The 21,521-nt window shown below is 44.4% G+C and overlaps 2 protein-coding genes across 6 annotated transcripts; both read left to right on the forward strand.

Annotated features, from left to right (window-relative positions):
* Nucleotides 1-9,120: 9,120 nt before the first annotated feature.
* Nucleotides 9,121-15,039, forward strand: TP53I3 (tumor protein p53 inducible protein 3). 5 transcript variants are annotated; one of them, XM_042033002.1, is made up of 7 exons: nucleotides 9,147-9,219; nucleotides 10,309-10,386; nucleotides 10,587-10,729; nucleotides 11,403-11,670; nucleotides 12,903-13,115; nucleotides 13,905-14,101; nucleotides 14,698-15,039. In XM_042033002.1, the coding sequence occupies exons 3-7, from the start codon at nucleotides 10,592-10,594 to the stop codon at nucleotides 14,902-14,904; spliced, it is 1,023 nt and encodes a 340-aa protein (XP_041888936.1). In that variant the 5' UTR covers nucleotides 9,147-9,219; nucleotides 10,309-10,386; nucleotides 10,587-10,591; the 3' UTR covers nucleotides 14,905-15,039. The 5 variants fall into 5 exon arrangements, with proteins under 5 accessions (XP_041888939.1, XP_041888936.1, XP_041888941.1 ...); XM_042033004.1 differs by lacking the exon at nucleotides 9,147-9,219 and adding an exon at nucleotides 9,339-9,424; XM_042033005.1 differs by lacking the exon at nucleotides 10,309-10,386 and having other exon boundaries at nucleotides 9,121-9,219.
* Nucleotides 15,040-15,188: 149 nt separating this feature from the next.
* On the forward strand, nucleotides 15,189-19,472 carry SF3B6 (splicing factor 3b subunit 6). The gene is made up of 4 exons (XM_042032879.1): nucleotides 15,189-15,412; nucleotides 15,658-15,776; nucleotides 17,659-17,797; nucleotides 18,298-19,472. Exons 1-4 carry the CDS (start codon nucleotides 15,383-15,385, stop codon nucleotides 18,385-18,387), a joined length of 378 nt encoding a protein of 125 aa, XP_041888813.1. The 5' UTR covers nucleotides 15,189-15,382; the 3' UTR covers nucleotides 18,388-19,472.
* The last annotated feature ends 2,049 nt before the right edge of the window (nucleotides 19,473-21,521 follow it).

The raw sequence follows: 21,521 nt of genomic DNA on the forward strand, positions 1-21,521 counted from the left end.
AAATACCGAGCAATCCTGGCCGAATCTGATGATATTGAAATTCAAGTGACCAATATCATTAATCCTGCCTCTTTTCTGCACAGAAAGTCTGAAGCTGAACCGGTAGTACACGACTGCCTAGAGACCATGAAAGCTGAGTACTCCAGCCATCCAGATCTAAAAGAGGAGCTGCTCCCAGATGCCGTGAAGTGGTTCACTGATGGCAGCAATTTTGTGAGACAGGGAGTGCGAATGGCAGGGTATGCTGTGACTATGGTCTCAGAGGTAATTGAGTCAAACCCATTACCAGCAGGAACTTCAGCACAAAAGGCCGAGCTGATAACCCTCATTCAAGCATTAGAACTGGCAAAAGGAAAGAAAAATAATATTTGGACTGATTCCAAATATGCTTGTGGAATTGTTTATGCCCACTGAGCCATATGGAGGGAAAGAGGACTCCTTATTGCACAAAAGAAGATAATCAAGTATGCAACTGAAAGCCTCAGGCTCCTTGAGGCAGTGAAACTCCCATTGCAAGTGGCAATTATACATTGCCAAGGGCACTCTAAAGGTAACACTCTCCTGGAAGCAGGTAACAAATTTGCAGATTATGAAGCTAGAATCACTGCTGAAATAAATGAACCAATTGTGGCAACTTTAATACTTACTGCAATATCAACTAAGCAGCCTGTAAAATACCAACCTTATGATTATAAATGGATTAATGAAAATAAAGGAAAACTTTTAGAAAATGGTTGGAGACAATTAGAAACATGTCAACTAATAATACCAGAAAAGGTAATGAGACATTATGTAAAATCTGAACATGAAAAGACTCACTGGGGAGCAGAACCCTTACCCCAATACCTAAAGGAACAAATTGCAACCCCAGGCTTGCAGGACGTTGTTAAAGAAGTAACATCACAGTGTATGACTTTTTTGAAGAATAGTCCAAATACAACAGTTAGGCTAGAACAAGGAGTTATTAGCAGAAGAGCTTTTCCTGGAGATTTATGACAGATAGACTTCTCTGAACTTCCAAGGAAGGGGGGGGTTTTATATTTGCTGGTACTGATACTTTCTCTGGGTGGCCAGAAGCGTTCCCTTGTAGGACAAAGAAAGCTAGAGAAGTGATAAAAGTATTGTTGAATGAGATCATACCTAGGTTTGGTGTACCTAGAGAAATATCCTCTGATAGAGGATCACATCTCCGTGCACAAATTGTGCAAGCTGTCAGCAAAGCGTTAGGAATTCAATGGCAGCTTCACACACCCTACAGACCACAAGCTAGTAGTCAAGTAGAAAAGATGAATCATATGATCAAACAACAGATAGGTAAAATCTGTCAAGAAACGAATTTATATTGGTATCAAGCTTTACCTATTGCCCTTATCAGACTCAGAATAAAACCTAGGTCTAAAGAAAAAGTTAGCCCATTTGAAATTCTTTATGGCAGACCTTATGGATTAAATGTTACTCATGATGAAAACTTGGCTCAAGTTGGTAATCAATATATCTATTAATATTTAATGGCCATAAACAAACAATTGCACTGGAAGTTTAATACCGTGTTTGAGAATCAACCTAAGCAGCCAGATCATGAATTGCATACAATTGATCCTGGTAACTGGGTGTATGTTAAGAATTTTACAGGTGATCCTCTGCAAGAGAAGTGGGACGGAACCTTCCAAGTGCCCCTGACTACCTTTACATCTGTTTGAGTAAAGGAAAGGTTTGGGGCATTTACTTGTGAGTCACTTACTGCTAATACCTGGGCAGGGTGGCTCGTTGCTCTCCCCAGGAATCTGGGGGTCTTGCCATGGATTCCATCATATCAATTAAATCCTGTCTTGCTGAGGAAGGCACATGCTCTTTCTGATACAAAAACTTTTCCTGAGGTTGTTTTTCCTCATTCCTGCTATTTTTCCTCGTTGCAGTTAGAGACTGAACCAGCTTATGGATGTCATCCCTGGAAGCACCACATAACCAGCACTTAGGTACTCCCAGCTCTAGGGCCTGGCGCCACAGGTCACACTGGTCTTTATCGAATTTGGGTCTCTCATTAAACCTTTCATTAAATTTGGACTGTGGAGTGTTAAACTGGCAGACTCACCATGCACAGTCCATCGGCTTCTCCACAGAGGAACTGATCCAGCCTATTCAGTGCCCATAACTCACCAGTTCTCGTACAAACTCATACCAGGAGCTTTGCTGACCGGGAGCCCAACCACGACTGGTGTTTGCATTATTCAGAGCATGAGCAGCATGCAAGTGGTCTTGGACCTTGGCAGCAAATATCTCAAGAGTATCAGGGAGGCTTCGGATGAGAGGAGTTAATTGGGCCGGGTCAATGGGAGCCTGCATGGGAGATTTCCTGCTGGGGTCTCTCTCATACATGGTCTGTATGCAGGCTGCCTTCTGCACTGAGGCTGCCAAGCCAGAGATGCTCATAGTTTGAGTTACCAGTGGCTGTCCTCTGGCCTGAGGCTCTGCACTGCCTGCCCAGTACACAGCCCGCACAGTTAAGGAGTAATCATCATCTCCTGGCAGGATAGTGAGGGATACTCCTGGTCCCCAATAGCCTCGTGCTTCCTCCTCATTCAAAATCCTGTCTCCCCCGTAAGGGACACTCGCCACACATATTCAACTTCAGATTCTTCCTCTCACCTTGAGTATTTTTCCTGCAGCTGCACTAATTCCTCTGGCAACCAGAGGTTTGTATGTGCAGGACTGCAAATTTCACTGTCAGCACTGATCTTGGTCTTAACTAATGGTCTCAGGGAGACCAGACAAGAGTCAGGATCAGAGGTCTCCACAATTTCAACATCATTACCAGCACACCAAATGTCCCCATCACAAGGCTCAAGGTCTGTACACTGTACCGGCTTGTGGAGCCATCTATCTGAAACAGGAGCCTGTTTTTCCAGCGACTGTTTCTCTCTGCATTCAGCTGCAGTGAGCAGAGTTCTAAGGTGATCAACCTCAGTTTTAAGATGGTTATTCTGAATCACAAGTTGATCAGCTTGGGTTCCCAGTTTTTCTCCTGTCTCCCTCTCAAAGGCTAAGGACTTTAATGCCTCATTTTCGGATTTCAACACAGTATATTCTACATCCGAAATTTGTCTGGAAACACAGGTATGCTTAGATTCTTTTGATGCATGAGAAAAACATGCTCCTAAAACTGAACAAATGGCATCATTATCTTTTCCCACTCTAGATTTTTGCTCAGCTTTACATTGTTCAATGTATTCTACTATTTTCTCTTCATCTTTCCAAAACTTTTGAGCCTGCTCCTTCCCAGCCTGGGAAGGGACATATTTTTGTTTTCGCAGCAGCCTATCCATGGCAATCCGACTGACCGTGCCAATTTTCTGTCAGGTAAAGGCAAGGGGAGGGTTTCCTTGAGTCTTTTATATTTGATCAGTCTGTCAGGACCCCGGGAAAGATGAGAGCCTTGTGCCCCACCAGCCTGTCAGTGCCCTGGAATAGGGACCCTACTGCAGACCACTGTATTGAAGGGTGGGTTGAGTAACCTCTTCAGAGTCAAAATGCCAATTTCAATTTAGAGAGGCCCTTCCTGGATTCCCCCTTCTCTTAGTCAGTATGTTATCAGTTTTGTGAAGTATGCTACCCATGCCAGGGCCCTTGAAGGACTCACACTAACAGTTTATGGAATAACACAGTTTATAAATATAACAGAAAATTGTGACAGGTTGAGGTTTGAGGATTGCCAGTGATAGTAACTGGCTGCAAAAACTTACTCAAAGCAACACACGGACAATCACTGTAACAAAAGCTGTCTTGAGATAATCAATCAACATGCAGAGAATATGGTTCTCACCCAACAGATGTGCCTGCAGGGAAGAAGACAGGTTCAGCCTGACAGCTGATCCCTGAAGTTACAAAGGAGACTTCCTGAACTTCTCCCCTTTCTTTACGTTTAGGTGGAACTTGAGTGACTCCATACAGCAAGGGCTGGTCATACCTTGGGACAGAGGAATGCTCAGTGTTACATACAAGGAGTGATTTGCCAACAGCAAGACATCTTCTCCTGTTTCCCTCAGTTTGTTGGAAATGGTGCAACTTTTAATATTTTTTTTCATATAGCTTTAGTGAGGGGTGTACTAGTTTGAAAACAAACTAGTGGGAGACACCAAGTCAGAATAACAATTTAATAGGGAAATAAAAGGAGAGGGGAAGAAAAAATAAAGGCAGATAACACTGGGTTAAACTGACAGAGTTAGGATACAACCTGGCACCCTGTTAGTCAGGGTGGTGGTAGCAGTCTGGTAGAATGGTGGCTGCAGTCCTCTGAAGCAGTGATCCTGTAGAAAAAGGGTCTGCTTCTCCTCAGAAGGTCCAGTGGTGGCTGTGTAGCTCCTGTCCTCTGGAAATCCAGTGGAAAGGGTTGTCTCTGGTGTTCAGAATCTCAGATTATATCCACGACGGGATGCTTGGTTCCTCCCTCTGGGTGGAGCATCTCACAGTGGGGTAATGAGTCATGAGGCCAGGTGTTGATTAGGCTCATTAACAGAAGATAATCCGGAGGGAGTTATCTCTGAGTCAGGCGGCAGGACAATGATGGGCAATTAACAGCAAGATAGTCTGGGGGGAGGAGGCAAGGAAACACTGCCCCACCTGGTTTCAACAGCTCATGAGGATGGTAATAGAATACACTGCAACCCAGGACAAGGGGTTTGTTCATCTTTGCCCAGGGGGAGGAGAACTGAAGTTTCTCTTCAAAAGACTGTTCACCAGCTAAGGCCTGATGAGCTTAAGATCTACAGATTTGGAGTAAGAAGAGACAGAGGAGATAAACGAGCATTAACAAACATCACCCTCTGGGGCGGTAGGAGACACCTGGTCTGGGAAAAGATTGATAAGAGAACCAAAGAATAAGGACCTAATTAGCATCAAAGGTGAAGGGATCAATAACCAATAGGAGATCGAACACTAAGAATTGTGTAATTTAAGACCAATGAATGTTAATTTCTTTAGGTTTGTATGTATAAATGTGTGAAAAATCTAGTAAAGAACCATGTGTGATGGAATGATTTTCACAGCACAACCCGGGCATGTGTGAATGAAATAATTTCTATTGCACATCATAATATCCTGGCCAGAATAAAGTAATGCCTTGATTTTCTAACACTGAAAAGATGTTGTTGGAGAGTTTCTGTTCTTCCTGTAGTTTCAGTGACAATGTGACTATAACTTTAGCCTCAAGATTCTTCCCAGTTTTCTTTAACTTTCTGCCAGTCATTTTCCCACACTGTGCTAGTGCTGACCACGTAAAAAGAAAATAATTTTTGGTTTGGGTCAAGCCCAGGCCAGAAAACACCCTCAACCCCCTCTTTCTGCTCTGATCTGGTTGTAGGAAGTTTAACCTCACTTCTTAGTGTTTTCACTGTGGACTGTTTTGTCAGCAAGATGAAAATGTAATACCAGGAAAAAAAAAAAAAAAAAAAAAGCAGAAATACTTACACTATAAAAATGTAACTGGACTTTTATGGCCTTTCTGGGAAAGAGGATCATTCTCCTGCTGGTCAATTCTGGTGCCTTTTTATTTTGTCCTTTTGCTTATCTGAGGCCTTCTATTTCTTCTGCTGAAACTCCTGAATTTCACAAAGAGGAAAATATGTTTTCCAAAATAAAAGGGAAGGGGAATGAACATTTATACATCTATCTTTTTACGGAACAGAAGGAAAATGAACCAACTGCAGGCTTTGCTGAGTGACAGCCACGTCAGCTCAAAAAGTATGTGGAAAACAGTTATCATCAGAATAAAGGAAAGACAGGTCTGTGCATCGACCTTTGGCTTTAATGTGAGAGACCAAGAGCTTCCTGGGAAGTGACAGCAAAAGTAGAAACTCTGTGAACCCAGAGCAAAAAGCAGCAATAATGGCAGGGAGCACAGCACTCTACTAAATCTACTTGTTCTCTCAGCCTCAGAGCCCAGTGCCAGAGGACAGCCCAGCTGACTTGCAAGGGTGATTGCTAATTTCACATCTTCAATTTTTGGAACAAAGATGCCATTTTAGTGGCATTTTGAAGGAGTCCTTTTTAACCACTTTGTGCTCAGTGATTCTGCTGGTAAAGCAGATGGAGGTAGGTAGGTCCATTCTCTGGCCTGAGATTTGCAGAATGGAATGTGCTGTGCCCATGCTATAACCCCAAAGCTGTGGTTGTACCAGGATGCCTGTGGGGAGCATAGATCTAGATTCAATACCAGGAATCAATATAAAAGTATTTTCCACCTAATTCTGGAGAAACAATGCCAGTGAAACTACCTGTAGCTACCAAGTTACTGATACAGCACATGAAACAAGCCCATTCTTCTATCCAATGACAGCTCTGTCTGTGCCCAGAATCACAGAAGCACAGAATTATTTAGGCTGGAAAAGACCTAAAGATCATCAAGTCCTACACCATGTCTGTCAGTGCCATGTTACACGTCTTTTAAATACCTCCAGGGATGGTGACTCCACCACTGCCCTGGGCAGCCTATTCCAGTGCTTCACAACCCTTTTTGTGAAGAAATTGTTCCTAATACCCAATCTGAACCTCCCCTTATGCAACTTGAGGCCGTTTCATCTTGTTCTATCACTTGTAACTTGAGAGAAGAGCCCGACTGCCACCAGGCTTCACCCTCCTGTCAGGGAGCTGTAGAGAGTGGTGTGTTCCCCCCTGAGCCTCCTTTTTCCAGGTTAAACACTCCCAGCTCCTTCAGCTGCTCCTCATCAGACTTGTGCTCCAGACCCTTCCCCAGCTCCCTTCCCTTCTCTGGACATGCTCCAGCCCCTCAATGTCCTTCCTGGACACAATGTCCAGAACTGGACACAGCACTCAAGGTGTGGCCTCAGCAGTGCCCAGCACAGAGGGATGGATGGTCACTGCCCTGGTCTCACTGGTCACACTATTGCTGGTACAGCCCAGGTGCAACTGGCCTTCTTGGCCACCTGGGCACACCTGGCTCATGTCCAGCTGCTGCCACCAGCACCCCCAGGTCCTTCTTCACTGGGCAGTTTTCCAGCCACTCTGCCCCCAGCCTAAGGCAGTGCAGGGGTTGTTGTGACCCAACGGCAGGACCCAGCACTTGGCCTCGTTGAATCTCAAACAATTGACCTCGGCCTATCAATCCAGCCTATCCAGATCCCTCTGCAGAGCCTTCCCACTCTCCAGCAGATCAGCACTCAAGCCCAAACTGGTGCTGTCTGGGCACCTACTGCAGGTGCACTCAGTTCCCTCATCCAAACCATCAATAAAGACATTAAACAGAGCTGGCCCCAGAGGTGAGCCTTGGGGAATGAAATTTATTTAATCTAACAACTAAGCCTTCCCCTTTAAGCTAACCTCAGACTAGTTCTGTGCTATTGTTTTCTGCAGAACTACAGAGCTGAAGCAGGTCCAAAAGGTGCCATTGTGTTATTTAGCCCCAAGTGTGCTTGGCTGGCTCAGTAATAAATTCAGGAGCCATATAATATTTGATATGAGCTTTTTTATCTCCTACACGAGGAAGGCAGAAAGTGTAAAGCTGGAAGATTGCAAAAAATGCCAACACTTTCGAAATCCTGTAACAATATCCACACATTATTTGTTCTTGCAAATAGTCACATTGTTCATACCTGGCCACTGTTCCTAGCAAAGACTAACGCTAAGTTTTTCCAGGGCCAGATTTGCAGTAGGTATTCTCTGGGGTTTGCCCCTGTTGTTCTGGATGATTTCTTTGTGGAAAAAAAAAAAAAAAAAGAAGAAGTAACTTTTCTGTGCATTTTACAAGAAATTTCTGAAAATTATTTGAAGTGCTCGGTGTGTATTCTTTAGAACAGCTAATACTTCATGAGTATAGGTATTAGTATCTTTAATTTTCAGATAGAAATAGCACTGTTGTCATTTGAGTGCAGTATAGTGTGAGGGGGATTTGAACTTGAAAAAAAGCATCTCCATTATAGCAATTCTATATATGATTTTTATAATAATTGATTTAATTTTTTAATTTATGTCCTTGTGTTATTATAGCAGACTACTTTAGAGAGAAAGGTAGGCGAATCAGCAGAAAACTTGGACTTCATCAACCTAAAGAGTGCTCATTAGGAAATAAAGTATAGAAGTTTGAAACTTCAAAGTTAAATAAGAAACTGCTGCTTTACAGCATTCCAGCTGCAGAGTTCCCTTCAGTTCCTTCAAGAACACTTGTGGGCTTGCTGCTCATAAAAGGACTACCCTTTGTATCTGCCCTCTAAGTTTCTTAACTGAATTTAAAGTAATGTCTTCACTATTTGGTTTAAGATGCTCTGCTTTATCTTTCCAATGCTGTCACCCAAGGGACAAAGGAAATTGCTACATTAACACATTTTCAGGCTGTCCTGTACATCTTTGAGTAATAAAATATATTTTTATCATGTGAATTTGCATTGTCAATGACTGCAATAGAAAGTTATTTTAAACTGCAGTGGATTGCAAAGTTGTCTGGGGACAGTGGAGGAGGGACAATGTCACTACCAGGACTGAATCAGGCTGAGTGTACCATAGACCAGGCTTCATGATCTTTTCATCTTCAGAAACACATCAACTATTAGCTCTCCAAGTCACATGAGAACAAAAGAATTTTTAGCTCTACTTGATTCTAAATTTGCTCAGTTTTGAAGAAGAGTTTAAAAGCATGAATCCAAAAATCTCATTATTACTGGAAAAAAATCCACAGAAAAATCCTACACATATGAGTTACCATTTTTGAACAATCTGAAGTGTCAGTTTTATTCCCTGACAGCTCAAACACTCAAGAGCTGGTGACTAGGACACAGAGAAAGGCGTGATCTGATCCTTCTGCAAACCTCATGGAGCTGTCATCGGGCTTTTAGAACAGTAATGATTCTGATGCCAAACCATCAGGTAGAAAGGCAGAGAGCTGACAGATGTGAACCAGCGAGCTCCGAATGCCGCGGTCCCCCAGGAAGGGAGCCCAGGGCAGCCTCCCCAGTGGGTTTGTGGTATCAGGGCTGGCACAGCTCCCACACCCTCAGTACCAGTGGAGTAAATCGGGTCCGAGACACTCAGTATTCTGAAATCAAAGCATCTGCTCAGCTGGAGCACACCCCATCCCACACACTGGCACAGCCACGGGCAATAGGCCAAGCTTCCCCATGTGCTGGGGCAGCAGCTGATCTCTGCTGCAAGGCCAAGCGGGACAGATTTCTGTGCCAACCCGTGGAATAATCCAGGTCGTTCACAGAAATAATGGTGAGCCCTGCTAATATTTCTGACTCCTCATATCTGTCACTCCAAAGTAAAACAGCCTCGCCCTGTTCCTCCCCTTGTCTGCTGGGGAGTAGCCGAGTGCAAGGGCAGAGCTGGGAGAGGAGGAGCTGGGATCGGACTCTGTTCCCGAGGACATGCTGGGTTTGTTCCGGGGCACAGAGTGTCCCTCCTTCTTTACAGGAAAAAGGTGAGCTCGGGGGTTTGCTCGGGAGCCACACAGCTTCTTAAAATTGTAGTTTTCGGCCACTGCTGGCAGATCTGAGAGCTTGAAATGATTGGAAACTCGTGTTTCAGTTCCTGTGGTTTTCTGTGCATATTTGAGAGTAATGTAAATATTCAGGTCCTCTCGGGTTTTTTGATTGGTTGGTTTGTTTTGGTTTTTTGTTGTTTGGTTGGTTTTTTTTTTTTTTACATTTTTGTGAGCCTGCTTCTAGCAGCAGTGACAATAATTTATAAAAACACAGGTTAATGAACTCTGATGGAAGAGAGACAAATGCTTCTTTCACATCTTATTTTTAACTGACTAAATTTGGAACCAATTAAGACAGCAGAAACAATTGTTATGGGCTGTATCAGGTGGGCTTCCCATTGAATTTTATTGCTGATACAGGCAAATTTTGTGGGATTGGATTAAATGGTTCATCTGAAAACAACGAATAGACAGCCAGCCTCAGAAAGAAAAGCCTTTAAACTGCATTTTATATGAATAATTGGAAGTGTTTATTCACCATAAAATAGCCATAGAGCACCACCCTGTGGGGATTGCCATTCCTGAGGTTTCAAATTGTTTATCACTCCACATATGCAGTCTTACCACAAATAATTAGGTATGCACTTAGCTTTCCCTGTGCAGACATCAGTGATTTTTACAGAGGGCAGGGTGGTCTGTCGCTCAGTCCTGGTTACTTGGAGAGGCTCTGGCCTGCAGCCCATCCTGAGCTGCATTCAGTGTAGTACCAGCTCTCAAAAACTAACATAGTTGTTCCCGTTGTGGTTCCCTCTCCTTCTCATCTCCTTCCACCCAGTACCCAGGGAGCAGAGAGAAAACTGTTCCACATTTGATTTTACCAGGCAGGAAGAGGCTTGACAGCTCAGCCCACCTCAACAGCTGCTGGTGCCAAAAGGATCCCAGGAATAGCATCTGAGAAGGTACCTGAAAGACTGCTGCAGCAGTGAGATCCTCTACCATAGCAAATCAGGCACACAGGAATCACCTCCTGAGGCAAGGGAAATAAATAGGAATTTTTAATAGCGTTTGTTACCTTTCATTACTGAGATTTTTCCACTGCACGTAAGTGTGCCTGCATTCATGCAAGGTTTTCTCAGGTTTGTTTTGGTTTTTTTTTTAGAGAAAATGTTTGCAGCCTATTTTGATTGCCCAGGAGGCCCAGAAAATCTCTATATGAAAGAAGTGATGAAACCAGATCCAGGAGAAGGAGAAATTCTTGTGAAGGTCTCTGCCAGTGCTCTGAATCGGGCCGATTTACTCCAGGTATATGTATGTTAAGCAGATCTATGCACCTAAAAACAACACAGATTTTTCAAGCCCCTCTGTGAAGTCTTGACAGATCTAATGAGCTAAAGGATGCGGACCTGGTGAGCATTTGGATGGGAGAGTCCATAGGGTTGAAAGAAGACATGTTTGTTGATTCAGCAGATAAATGTTTTTGTCTCAGTGCAGTGCTGGGCTGGCATGGAAAGGCAGCTGCCTTTCAAAAAAACATGTAAAACCCAAACTCTGGTCTTTCTAGATCTTAAACCCTTTTCTGGGCATTTGGGATGAAAAGGAAGTGTTCCAATGGCACAGTTCCAGTGGGAGAAAATCATTCAGATTCACATTCAAATTATTATTTTGAGCTGCAAGCCATGCTCTGCAAATGGAGAGCAAAGTACCTCCACAGTAGGGATTGGCCTGGACAAAGGAGACTCACAAATATTTCAATTTATTCTTATTTTAAGAATAAAACTTAGGAAGAATAATACTTAGGAAGCAAGAAGTGTTTCCAGAGGATAGGATATCCTCAAATTACTGCAACATTTTCACAGTGCAAAACCAGGATGAAACAAATAGGAATTTAGGCTGGTGACATGTGAATGAAATATTGGAAGTCATTACACTCACTGATGTTTGGCTTTTCCTTCCTTGCCTTCTCTTTTTATTTTAGAGGAGAGGGAAGTACCCTCCCCCCAAAGGAGCAAGTGATATTTTAGGCCTAGAAGCAGCTGGGAGCGTGGCTGGGCTGGGTCCTGGCTGCTCAGGCCAGTGGAAGATCGGCGATGCAGTGATGGCTCTGCTCTCCGGGGGAGGCCAGGCACAATACGTGACAGTGCCCGAAGGCCTCCTGATGCCAATTCCCAAAGATATGACTTTTACTCAGGCTGCAGCCATTCCTGAAGCCTGGCTAACAGCATTTCAGCTGCTCCATTTTGTAGGTGAGAGGCGCATTTGCCCATTTATCCCACCAAAACAGCTCATCTTCCTTTCTGTTACAAAATCCTCTCTTTGTTGCCTCCATCTGAATGTTGTTTGCTGTCAAAGAACCTTTTCACTGTCACTTTGTCCCTATGGGTCAGAATCTGGTATGCCAGACACAAATCCTTGAATCTTGACCACCTCTCCCCAATCGCAACTTACCCTGCTGATTGCATATTTACAAGGAAGGATATGGAAAGATGGTCAGGTTTCTTTTCGTCTGTATTTTTCAGCTTGAATCACTGAATGGTTTGTGTTGAAAAGGATCTTAAAGATCATCTAATTCTACCCCCCTGCCATGGGCAGGGACACCTTCCATTAAGCCTAAACCCTGAAATTATTCATGTTCTCCACACACCTGAAAATACATCTTATTTCTAAGGATTTGGCTTCACTGCATGCATGACCGTATCATGAAGTTTATCACTAATTGCAGTAGCCAACATCTTGTACCTGGTTTAACAGAGATATTAATTGTAGGTAATTGTAGGTAAAATTCACTCTGAGCTGATTTAAAACAGACAGAAGCTCACATTCTTAATTTTAAAAATGCGCTGCCAAGGTAATAAACAGTAGCACTTCCCAGGGTTTTCCTCAGATGAGAAATATCCTTCTTCTACACTCTCCAGCAGTAGCATCTAAAAGATCCAATCAGGAACAACAGTTCCAAACATCCCTGCAGATTTGCTTTGAGAAGTGTTGCTTCCTAGGGGTTAGTGGGAGGCTACTTGGTGCCTCACTTTCAGTAGCAATCCGTGGAACACAAATTAATGCAACTGATAGATGGTAAAATGATTGGTAGGACTGGTCCTTAATATTAGCCAGCATTTCTGGTATTTCTCCATTGCTGAGTGCCTGATTTCTGAGCATGAACATCCTCCAAGTGTGTATGTTACTGATGATATAAAAAAGCTGTGAGTGCACTTCATTAAGGATCTTGGTCACAGATGCTCAGAACTGCACAGGGCCAAGACAAAATCCTTCCACTGAGGCTGGTTAAATGATGTCCTGTCAGCACACTGAGACCTCTGCTACTTTTGGATTTGTCTCTTTTGTGAAGGCTATGAAGATGTAAACAAAGCCCAACCAAGGGCATCTCTTTCAACCTCCTCTTCAGTATCTTCCAGACTGTTCATGTTTTAATCCAAAGGTGATGCCAAAGGGTGACCACTTTCCTTATGGCCTCCTCCAGGTAAAGTACAGGAGGGCGAGACAGTGCTGATCCACGCTGGAGCCAGCGGGGTTGGCGTGGCAGCCATTCAGCTGGTGAGACTGGCAAAGGCTATTCCCATGGTGACAGCAGGAACTCAGGAGAAACTGGAAGCAACAGCAAATGCTGGAGCAGCTGCAGGGTTCAACTACAAGATTGAAGACTTCAGTGAAAAGGTCTTGGAGTTCACCCAAGGTAAAAATCTCTCTGTGAGAGGTGTGAATGAACCTCCCAATGTGTGCACACACAGTTTCAGCTGTCTCTTGGTGAGGGAGCAGACAGTAGCGACCCTGTTAGCACAACCTGACATCCTGTTCAGCCCAGAATGGGCCTTTCCTTTGTTTAATTGTGGTGTTTTCTGCATGGGCTCTCTTTGTCTGTGTTCATTTGGGCATAAATGTTGTGCCTTGTTATTGCTGCTTCCCAAGGAACTGTGGGACCAAATCCTCACACTTCGTGTTTGAATCATTACAGAATCATAGAATGGCCTGGGTTGGAAAGTATTTTAAAGATCATCCCGTTCCAACCCCCTGCCATGGGCAAGGACACTTTCCACTCAGCCAGGTTGCTCAGAGTCCCATCCAAGCTGGCCTTGAACATTTCCAGGGATGGGAATCCACAGGTTCTCTGGGCAACCTGTGCCAAGGCCTCACCACGCTTAATTATTGAACAGTTAGAAAAATGTAGCTTTTCTAAGTATTTGGGGTGGTTTCTGCCTGAGTCTGCTTCTGGGTAACTGATGATTCTTTTTTTTGTGCCTGATTCTGTAATTTCTTACAAATCACTGTGCCAATTCCTAATTTCAGTAGAAAGACTTAAATAAGAATTGCAGGGTTGATTCTGCAATAAACCTATAAATATATATATAAATAAATAAAATAATATATATAAATATATATATAAAGGTCTTAGTTTTGCCTGAAATTATCCTACACTGAATGCAGCTTGACTTCACTGCTGAAATCTCTTCTGTTTCTACTTGAGGTTCTGGAGTAGATATTATCTTAGATTGTGTTGGTGGCTCATACTGGGAGAAGAATCTCAACTGTCTGAATACTGATGGCCGGTGGATTATTTATGGACTGCTGAGTGGAGGTGAAGTCCATGGGGATTTGCTGGCAAGGCTGCTTTCCAAAAGAGCCAGCATCCACACGAGCCTGTTACGATCCCGAGACAAGGAGGCAAGTAGTGGCCATAAGCAGTGTGTGCAGTTTGATCTTAAAATCATTCATAGTTTTGAGAGCTTTCTTTTAAAACCAGTGTTAAACACATCCTTGCCAAAAAAGCCCCACCTTGAACTGTTACTACATACTTTGGAAAATGTCACAAAACTAAGTTAAAATGTCCTTTTTTCTATTTTTATCAAATTCCTCCCTGAATGAGAGTAATGACACCCAGGATTTCTTAATGTGCTTCATGAGTACCATCGTTTAGATATTTGGCCTAAGAAAAAATAAAGGTCCAGTGATTGGGCAGATTCTGTGCATGGTTTAAGACAGAGTATTTACAAGAACTTTATATCAGTTTGATTTAAATGGCTCTGCACTGAGCTTACAACACTTGCTTTGGAGAATTTAATTCAATTAAGATGCAATAAATCTAAAAGCTTTCTTCTTGTTTGTAATTTAGACCGGTCAGGTGTTTGTATCTCCATTTCACTATGAGAATGTCAGAAGGTGTCTCCTTGAGGGCTGTGTACGTTTTAAACGCCGAGCTTAAAGACACCTCAGTCAGTGAAATGATGGGAAATAACCCTGAAGGTGTTTTCTCTCCCCAGTACAAGGAGCGGCTGGTCAGAGCCTTCACAGAGGAGGTGCTGCCCCATTTTTCCGGAGGGGCTTCCCCGCGTCTCCAGCCCCTCGTGGACAGCGTTTACCCCCTGCACGCCATCGCCGAGGCACACCGGGCGATGGAGGAAAACAGGAACATCGGCAAAATCGTCATCGAAATTCCCGTTTGCTTCAAGAAAGGGCCGCTGCAGTAGCTGCTCTGGGACAGTCACTGCGGGGACTGCACTGCGGTCATCCTGCCGCTCCTGCTCCAAACCAGACCGATTCGTGTGGGGGGCGAGGAAGGGGAAAGGCTATGGAAGCGTTTATTAAAGATGTATCTGTCGCAATTCTGGCACCGCGGATGGAAGACGCGGGGCCGGGACGGGGCCGGGCCTGAGGCGCGGGGGGGGCGGGGCCAGGGCCGGGGTCACGTGGGGCTAGCTGCCGGGGTCACGTGGGCTAGCTACCGGGGTCACGTGGGATAGCTGCCGGTGCACGCCGGGATAGATCCGGTTCCGTGAGGGGAGCGCGCGCTGCCCGCCGGGATAGATCCGGGTCTCCTGCCCGCCGCTCCCGGTCCCTGCCGCTCTCTCCGTTCCAGGCTCGGTCCCCGCCGTTGTCTCCGCTCCAGCCTTCTTCCCCGCCGGTGTTTCCGTCCCAGGCCGCGGCCCCCACCCACCGCCCGCCGCCATGGCGATGCAAGCAGCCAAACGAGCCAACGTGAGTGCCCTGCCCTGCCCTGTCCCGTCCCTGCCGGGGTGGGCTCCTGCTTCGTCCCGCTTCAGGCACCCCGCTGCTCTGACGGGAACCCGGCAGGAGGGTGGAACTGGGTGATGTTTAAGGCTCCTTCCAGTCCCAACCATTCCGTGGTTCAGTGATTCCATGATTTAACCCGTAGGCTGCTGGGTTTAAGGTTTGTAATACGTGCCTTGGGTCTAACACACCGCCTGTCCTTCCCCCATCAGATCCGGCTCCCTCCGGAGGTCAACCGGATCCTGTACATCAGGAACCTGCCGTACAAAATCACGGCCGAGGAGATGTACGACATTTTTGGGAAGTACGGGCCCATCCGGCAGATCAGAGTGTGAGTATTTCAGGTTTTTTGGGCCGTGAAGGGTTTCACGTGCTCCAGTGTCAGTGTTCTTGCCGCGGTGGTGGCAGCTGGGTTCCACAGCTGGAAAGGTTCAATGCCCTGGAGCAGCGCCCCGAGTGCCCGAGTGGGATGTGATGATGCTGTTAACAAATGAATTTGTTAGAAAATTACTGTGCTGGGAGGTGGGGAGAAGGAGCTTAAATTTGAAATGAACTTGGGGATGTTGATAAAATATGAGAGACTGGTTTGCTTAAGTTTCAAATACAGCTGAGGTTTTACCTTGATTTGGGGTAAAAATAGGAAAGGCAGAAGTAGAGCACAAACAGTATTCCTGTTTTATGAGTATCCAATAATTGATCAGTGGGAAAACAGAGATGCTGCTCTTGCTGGACCAGTGAACTAGAAACAAATACTAGGAGCAACCCCTGTGTGCCACAGACAGGATGTCCTCGAGCCAAACCGGGTCTGGATAGTGGAGATGTGACTGTGCCTTTGGTTCTGAAATGCATGGAGATTGTACATGCCTGCAGCAGCTCTGAGGTTCTTCTCCTGGTTAGTTCCAATGTTTAGGACCTGAGCTTTGATCATAACAGGAGGGTTGGCTGGGACCTTAAAGACCAGCTCATTCCAATCCCCTGCCATGGGCAGGGACACCTTCCACTAGACCAGGTTGCTCTGAGCCCCATCCAACACTTCTAGGGATGGAGCATCCACAGCCTCTCTGGGCAGCCTGTTTGAGTGTTCACTGTGTAAAGTGAGTGTTACAGATTTGCCCTCAGTAAGCAAAGGACACCAAGGGGACATGTGCTGCTGGTGCCATGCTAGGAAGTGACACTGGACAGACCCTTCTTGTGTAGAGAAGCGCAGACTGGAGAAGTGGCTGAAGGAACAACGGGCAGTGTAAACACTGCCTGACTAAATAGGTGGAATTCTTTGCTAATGAGCATAAAGAAGAGCTAGTACTTGAGTTTTCTGAAAACATGTGGGCTGGAACAGCATGACAGTGGGACCTATCGAGAATTAGGACTTACCAAGAGTTTTCCATTGAAGCAACGTGCTAGCTTGTGCATCCAGTGGTTTGTTCAGAGCTACTGATTGACATTGCTTCCCACAGAAATCCCAACGTCATCAGTGACAAGGCATAACGTGTAAGCCCCTTTGTGAAGGCTTTTGTGCTTTGTGCAGTTTTTATCCCATTCTCCTCCTCACTTTTGCACACACCTCAGTGTGGATATGTGTGATACCATTTGTCCTCAGGAGTTCTCAGAAGCACCTTAGAGACAGTTGTTCTGATTTTAAGTCTCTGTAGGTGTCTTTTAGTCGAGACTTTTGGGATCTGTAAACTCTGCAGCCCCTGTGGGCTCATTACTGTTACGTGTCCAGACCTGTGTCCCATCCTTCAGGCAAAGGGCATGGAACTGCTCCCATGGGTGATGGCTGTGCCTTGGCTTGCACCAGCAGGGCTGTTCTGAACCTCTCAAATTGACTTTGTGATATGCCAGGAGCCCTGTTCTATCCTAGGGCCACATCTGATCCAGCCAGCCACTAACTGACAGCCAGGTCTTGTAACATTAAGTAAAAGCTAATTGCTATAATAAAGACTGAAATTACTTCCAGACATATGACAGCCCTGACAAAAGCTACTGATAGTTGTTGCGGAGAGGTGCATTTCCCTTATGGAGCTCATTTTCCTGTTGTCTCTGGCTCTGAACTGTTTGGTGTGGAAAGCAGGGATGTAGTTTAATACCTAGAAAAAAATAAAAAATTGTTTTTAGTGAAGTTGCATTAGTTCAGCTAATCTCAGTCACTGTGAAATAAACAAACTATTTCTTGTTCATTTTATGTAACCTTGAATCTGACCTTTGCTCTGCAGTGGAAATACCCCTGAGACCAGAGGAACAGCCTACGTGGTCTATGAGGACATCTTCGATGCCAAGAACGCCTGTGACCACCTGTCGGGGTTCAACGTGTGCAACAGATACCTCGTGGTTCTGTACTACAATGCAAACAGGGTACGTGCACCTGGGCTGGGGAAGTCACCTCTCAACAGAGCTGTCACAAAAAACCAACCCCAACATCAGTTTGTAAACGCAGTTGTGTGGGTATTTCTAAGAAATAAAACCCAAACTGTTAGAGGGATTGAATGGGATACATGGTCAGTTTCACATTTACTTGGTGACTTGTGTGCAAAAAAAGTACTTTTGGACAAAGGGAGTGAAAAACATGTTTGTGAGCGATGTACTCTGGAGAAGAGGGTGCAGAAGCTCCACAACTGCACAGCTGCAGCAAGAGGTGAGATCTTGTTTATGGGTAAAAAGTCTGCAGTTCTCGTCCCTGTCACTGACGGTGTCCAGGGCCCTGTGACATTCTCCAGGGCAAGAATCAAACAGCGCTCTGTGTGTGTGTGTGATGGTGGGGGGAGTTCACAGTGATGTCTGCGATACAGGGAAATAACTTGTCATAAGATGAGACTTCTTTTGTCTTCTGACATTTTTTATTTTCCTAATTACAGGCATTCCAAAAGATGGACACAAAGAAGAAAGAAGAACAGCTTAAGCTTCTCAAGGAAAAATACGGAATTAACACAGACCCACCAAAATAAACTGATCTTTTTTGGAAAACTGTTTTCAAACGCTGCCGTCGAGTTCTTGGCCTAAACATAGGAATTTTTAACAAAGTGTAATTTTTTCTCTTACAAATTTGATAAGCTGCAATATGAGTCTTTGTATCTTCAGATTAGAATTAAATTCATGTAGAACATGGGGAGATCTGCTTTAATATTAAATCCCCCAAGGCAACATGCCTTCTCTGTTCTGAGGGTGACCTGGTAAAGGCTGCATTGACCTGTTTTGAGCAGGAGCTTTCAGAAACAGACCGAGCAGGTTCTGTGACTGAACAAAGCAAGCCCAAGCCCATGTTTGTAACAAAGTTTCTTTCACAAACTGTAGAAGACGAACAGCCTTTTAAAAGGATCCAGCTGATATGGGGACTCCAGACCAAGTACCTTGTTCCCAGGGATGGTGCCAACTTTGATCAGCTGCAGTGGAACAACCCAGCTCTCACAATACAAAAAAAAGTGTCTGGGGGCTTTGTTGTGTGTCCCAGGTTTGACTGAGGATTTGGTGTGAACTGAAGAACACATGACCAAAATGAGGCAGTAGATGAAGGTTTTCATTTTGATACCTGTAGTGCAATTGTTTTCTACTTGGCATGGTTGAGCTGTAACACATTTTCTGTACATACCGTTTTAGGTGTAGCATCTGGTGGAAGAAAAACAAATTTATCTTTTTTTGGCTCTTTTTTTAGTACTCATGTCCTGTGTATAAAGATAAGTGTGATCCACAGTGTGCATAACTAGTATCTCGGAATTGGGAAAGAATAACGTCTGTCTGTGTTCTGAACCAGCTGGAACATGTGTGAACATGAGCAGTATCCTGCCTTGGGAGGATTTATTTGCATGAATGTAATGTTTCACTCCCTGACCAGACAACTTCCAGCCAGTGCAGAACCAGGACAGATGCAAACATACTTTGCTTGAGATTTGTAATTCAGTTTTGTTTTTCAGTATATCGTACTGTGATAAAGAAATGCTCCCATTTTCTGAAATCAGGTTTTTGTTGGATTCTGTCACTTGAGGAACAATGCTGTGTCCATTTGATGAAAAAATGCATATTTTGCTTTTTTTCATCAAGGCTTGCTTCATGCTGCACTCCTCCTGCATGTAACCTGTCCTGTTAGAAGGGAGTCATTCATCACCCGAGTGTTTGGTGCAGGTAGGAGCTGTGGCACTTCTGTCTCCGTGTGTACAGGGGTGTCCGTGTGTGTCATGGGTGACGGGAGGGTGCCCAGCTGTGGGAACAGTGTCCAGATCTCACCTGGAGGAGATCCCTGGCAGCTGCCCTATGCTGTGCACCTTGTTTAGCAGCTGGAAGGGGCTCACAGCAATATTCACATTTACTGTCTGGAACCAAGACAAACTAAACACTTGTCATTTTGTACTGAATTGTCCTATTTTCTTTGTTCTTAAAGAAGCTATTACAAATTAATAAATCAGATGCTACAAAGAAAAGTTCAGTAATGGCTCATGGAGAGTGAGCCCCAAGCCAGCTCTGGGGGAAGGCAGCCACGATGGCTCCCGTGTGATTTCAGCTTGGGGTGGGTGCTCAAAGTCCCATCTTGTGCCTGACCCAGGAGCATCCCACTGGAGCAGATCTGCCCTTGCACACAGGCTTTGGGGATGTGAGCCAGAGCCACTCTTCGTGTGTGATTTTTCCATCCCTGCATCCTTCCCTTAAAAGTGATGCCGCCTTTTGCAGCAAGAAACCTTGCAGGCCGCAGTGACCCTGGCTGAGGTCGGGGACAGGTACTGGGGGACCTGGAGCTGGGAAGCTGGGTTAGGTGAGCAGTCCCTCCATGGCCAGCCTGGCTGCCAGGTCCTGCCTATCAGATTAACACAAACTGAGAGTTCTCAGGCAAGAACCAGATTGCATTAAAAATGTTAAAATTAATGAAATCCTACTGGGGAATTTGCTTCTATGTGAACATCCACAGCTTTTCAAGGGTTACAAACTGCTCTGCTCCCAAATATATATCTTCTACATACATAAATATATCTATTTATATGAGCCATGTATATATGTACACATCCATGTACCAAACACTTGGATAACTGAAATCATTTACACCAACTGCTGGGCATTGAGAAGACTCCTTGCTGTAACAGGAACTGGAGGTGCTTGTTGCCATGCTGGATTTATGGTTCTAATAAATAATGAACACTGATAATAAATATCAGAGTGACAATAATGGTGCTGGGTGCTGCCAGCCTTGTTTTAAATCATATGCAAATACCACATTGCTTCTGTCAATAGCAGAGAGCATGGTGCTTGCACTGCAGTGTCTGTTTTGATGAGGATTTGGTGCTGTTTGAAAAACACATATAAAAAGCAATTCTTTAGGGTAATAGGATTAATAAAAATTCCTTCAATGAATCCTCAAGATCAGCAGCTTTTGATTTCTCTGAGAGCTCAGCTGCTGCCTTTCATTAAATATTCCATTTCATAGTTTTTCTTCTAGTGCCTGTTCAGGGCTTTCAGTGTCCCTGCACATGTAAAATGAAATAATAATTTGTACCTGCAAGACAGGGGGAATGGAAATGGAATGCCCGGAGGACTGTTTTGATGAGATCTGCTCAAGATTTTGTTTGAAATGTAATATCAAAGAACAGGGAAATGAGTTCAGCTCATGAATGGCAGAGGGGCAGTAAATAAAGCAGATGTTACCAGCCTCGGCACTCTGCATCTGTGCTGGCTCTGTGTGTGCTCACTTCCCGTTTAATTTTTCAGGAAGTAGGACATGAAATTAAGACTGGAAGGTCATTTTTTTTTCCACTGATGCTGTTTAGAAATCAGTAACAAGAGTATATCTGATTACACAAGCAATGACAGTAAATTTTTTCCAATCTATTATATAGGGGTAATAATTATATGTACTGTGTTGATTGATGATACAATTAAATAAATTAACGCATTTGCAGTCAAATAAAGAGCTGAAGATTACATTTCCTTGAAGACTTAATTTCCCTAAGTATCACAAAGCACAATTAGTTTTCCTTTCAGATTTTTTCTTTTTAATGAAATTGGCATGAAAAATGTAATAATCCCTGTTTCCAACCAAGGTCTCTGCAGAGAGGAGGCGATGAGGGAGAGCTTCATCAGCCAGCTGTAATAAGGATTT

The sequence above is a fragment of the Corvus kubaryi genome, unplaced genomic scaffold (genome assembly GCF_017639235.1).
Source record: "Corvus kubaryi isolate FWS band 111438036 unplaced genomic scaffold, C.kubaryi_AGA036_p1.0 37354, whole genome shotgun sequence".
Classification (NCBI taxonomy): Eukaryota; Metazoa; Chordata; class Aves; order Passeriformes; family Corvidae; genus Corvus; species Corvus kubaryi.

Bases quoted from the DNA above. Each gene is read 5' to 3' on its own strand.
- TP53I3 (XM_042033005.1), top strand. From the start codon at position 10,592: ATGTTTGCAGCCTATTTTGATTGCCCAGGAGGCCCAGAAAATCTCTAT. The intron at 10,730-11,402 runs GTATATGTATGT...TTTTTATTTTAG, and splicing joins ATCGGGCCGATTTACTCCAG to AGGAGAGGGAAGTACCCTCC. The intron at 13,116-13,904 runs GTAAAAATCTCT...TTTCTACTTGAG, and splicing joins GGTCTTGGAGTTCACCCAAG to GTTCTGGAGTAGATATTATC.
- SF3B6 (XM_042032879.1), top strand. From the start codon at position 15,383: ATGGCGATGCAAGCAGCCAAACGAGCCAAC. The intron at 15,413-15,657 runs GTGAGTGCCCTG...TTCCCCCATCAG, and splicing joins AAGCAGCCAAACGAGCCAAC to ATCCGGCTCCCTCCGGAGGT. The intron at 15,777-17,658 runs GTGAGTATTTCA...TTTGCTCTGCAG, and splicing joins CCCATCCGGCAGATCAGAGT to TGGAAATACCCCTGAGACCA.